The following is a 1,260-nucleotide window of genomic DNA, read 5'->3' on the forward strand; positions in this document are numbered from 1 at the left end:
TGTGGGCTCAGTTTTTTTATTATCTGTCTTAAGCAATCTACGCCCATAAAGATTAAAAAAATAATAATAAAATTGCCTTCCGGTAGATTCTGACTCATAGTGATCCTCTAGGATAGATCTGCCCCCATAGAGTTTGCAAAGTTGTAAATCTTTGCAGAAGTGAACTGCCACATCTCTCTCCCATGGAGCCACTGTTAAGTTTGAACCTCCCACCCATCTTTTGGTTAGCAGCCAGGTGTTTAACCACTGCACCACCATGGCTCATTTCATAAAGATTGCAGCCTAGGAAACCCTATCGGGCAGTTTTACTCTATCACATGAGGTTGACCAGGCACCTAACAACAACATTTTAAAGATGATGAAACCAAGGTTCAGAAGGTTTAAGCCACTTGCTTGGTTGGCAGACAGCAGAGCCAGGACACAAGCCAATGTGGCAGGACCACAGTGTGTGCTCTTAACCATGACACCAAAATGATAGTTACTCTGTAGATTCCCTCGGGGTGCATATGGTTAGAGACACCTTGGAAGAAAGACCTGGCAATTTGCTTCCCAAAATTAGCCATCAAAAGCCCTGTGGAGCCCAGTTCTGCTCTGACACACACGGGTTACTGTGGGTCAAAGGGTGTGTTCAGATCAGCCTGTGTGGTTGAGTATGTTCCTGGCCTTCCTGTAAGATGCTGGTGCCTGAGAGCTATTCCAGCCCTTGGCCTCTCAGAGTATATTCCATGGGCCAGCAGCATCAGCATCACCTGGGAGCTTGTTAGAAATGCACAGTCTCAGGCCCCACCCCATGCCTGCATTTAAAAAAAATCCCCAGGTGAGTCCTATGTACATTGTTGTCTAAGAAACTGATATCTCCTGTCCCAAACACGAGAGGAGAAGGATCAAGATCACCTCTCCTAAGGGCAGCATTGTTCTCTGCAGTACATGGCCCTGCCCCTGCCACTTACTTGCTTCTGAAGTGTTAGTGGCTGCCACTATGATAAGCCAAGAGGTCACCACCACCACCGTCAGCATTGAGGACAATGAAAAAAGTCGCCCCATTATTTTTGCTTTTCACTGCTACTTCTGGTGCTAGGAAGTCCTGCCCAAAGACAGGAAAGACTAGCCCCTCAGGGTTTCCTCGTGGTCTCTGATCCCTGAAGTCCTGTGAACAGAGATGGATAGAATAAATCTATGACTTAATTCCACTCCCAAGTTGAGAGGAGTGCTATGGCTGTGGCCTATGCAAATCCAGGAATCACCATGTCTATAGACCAC

The 1,260-nt window shown here is 46.7% G+C and overlaps 1 protein-coding gene across 1 annotated transcript in view; it reads right to left on the reverse strand.

Moving 5' to 3' along the window:
* Positions 1 to 1,044, reverse strand: part of UMOD (uromodulin) — a 56,585-nt gene extending 55,541 nt beyond the window's left edge. Inside the window, exon 1 of the mRNA XM_007954738.1 lies at positions 951 to 1,044. Within this exon, the coding sequence (XP_007952929.1) occupies positions 951 to 1,044 (94 nt within the window). The remainder of the gene's footprint in view (positions 1 to 950) is intronic.
* Positions 1,045 to 1,260: the final 216 nt, after the last annotated feature.

Source organism: Orycteropus afer, unplaced genomic scaffold (genome assembly GCF_000298275.1).
Source record: "Orycteropus afer afer isolate SDZICR_OR568_19922 unplaced genomic scaffold, OryAfe1.0 scaffold00470, whole genome shotgun sequence".
Taxonomy (NCBI): domain Eukaryota; kingdom Metazoa; phylum Chordata; class Mammalia; order Tubulidentata; family Orycteropodidae; genus Orycteropus; species Orycteropus afer.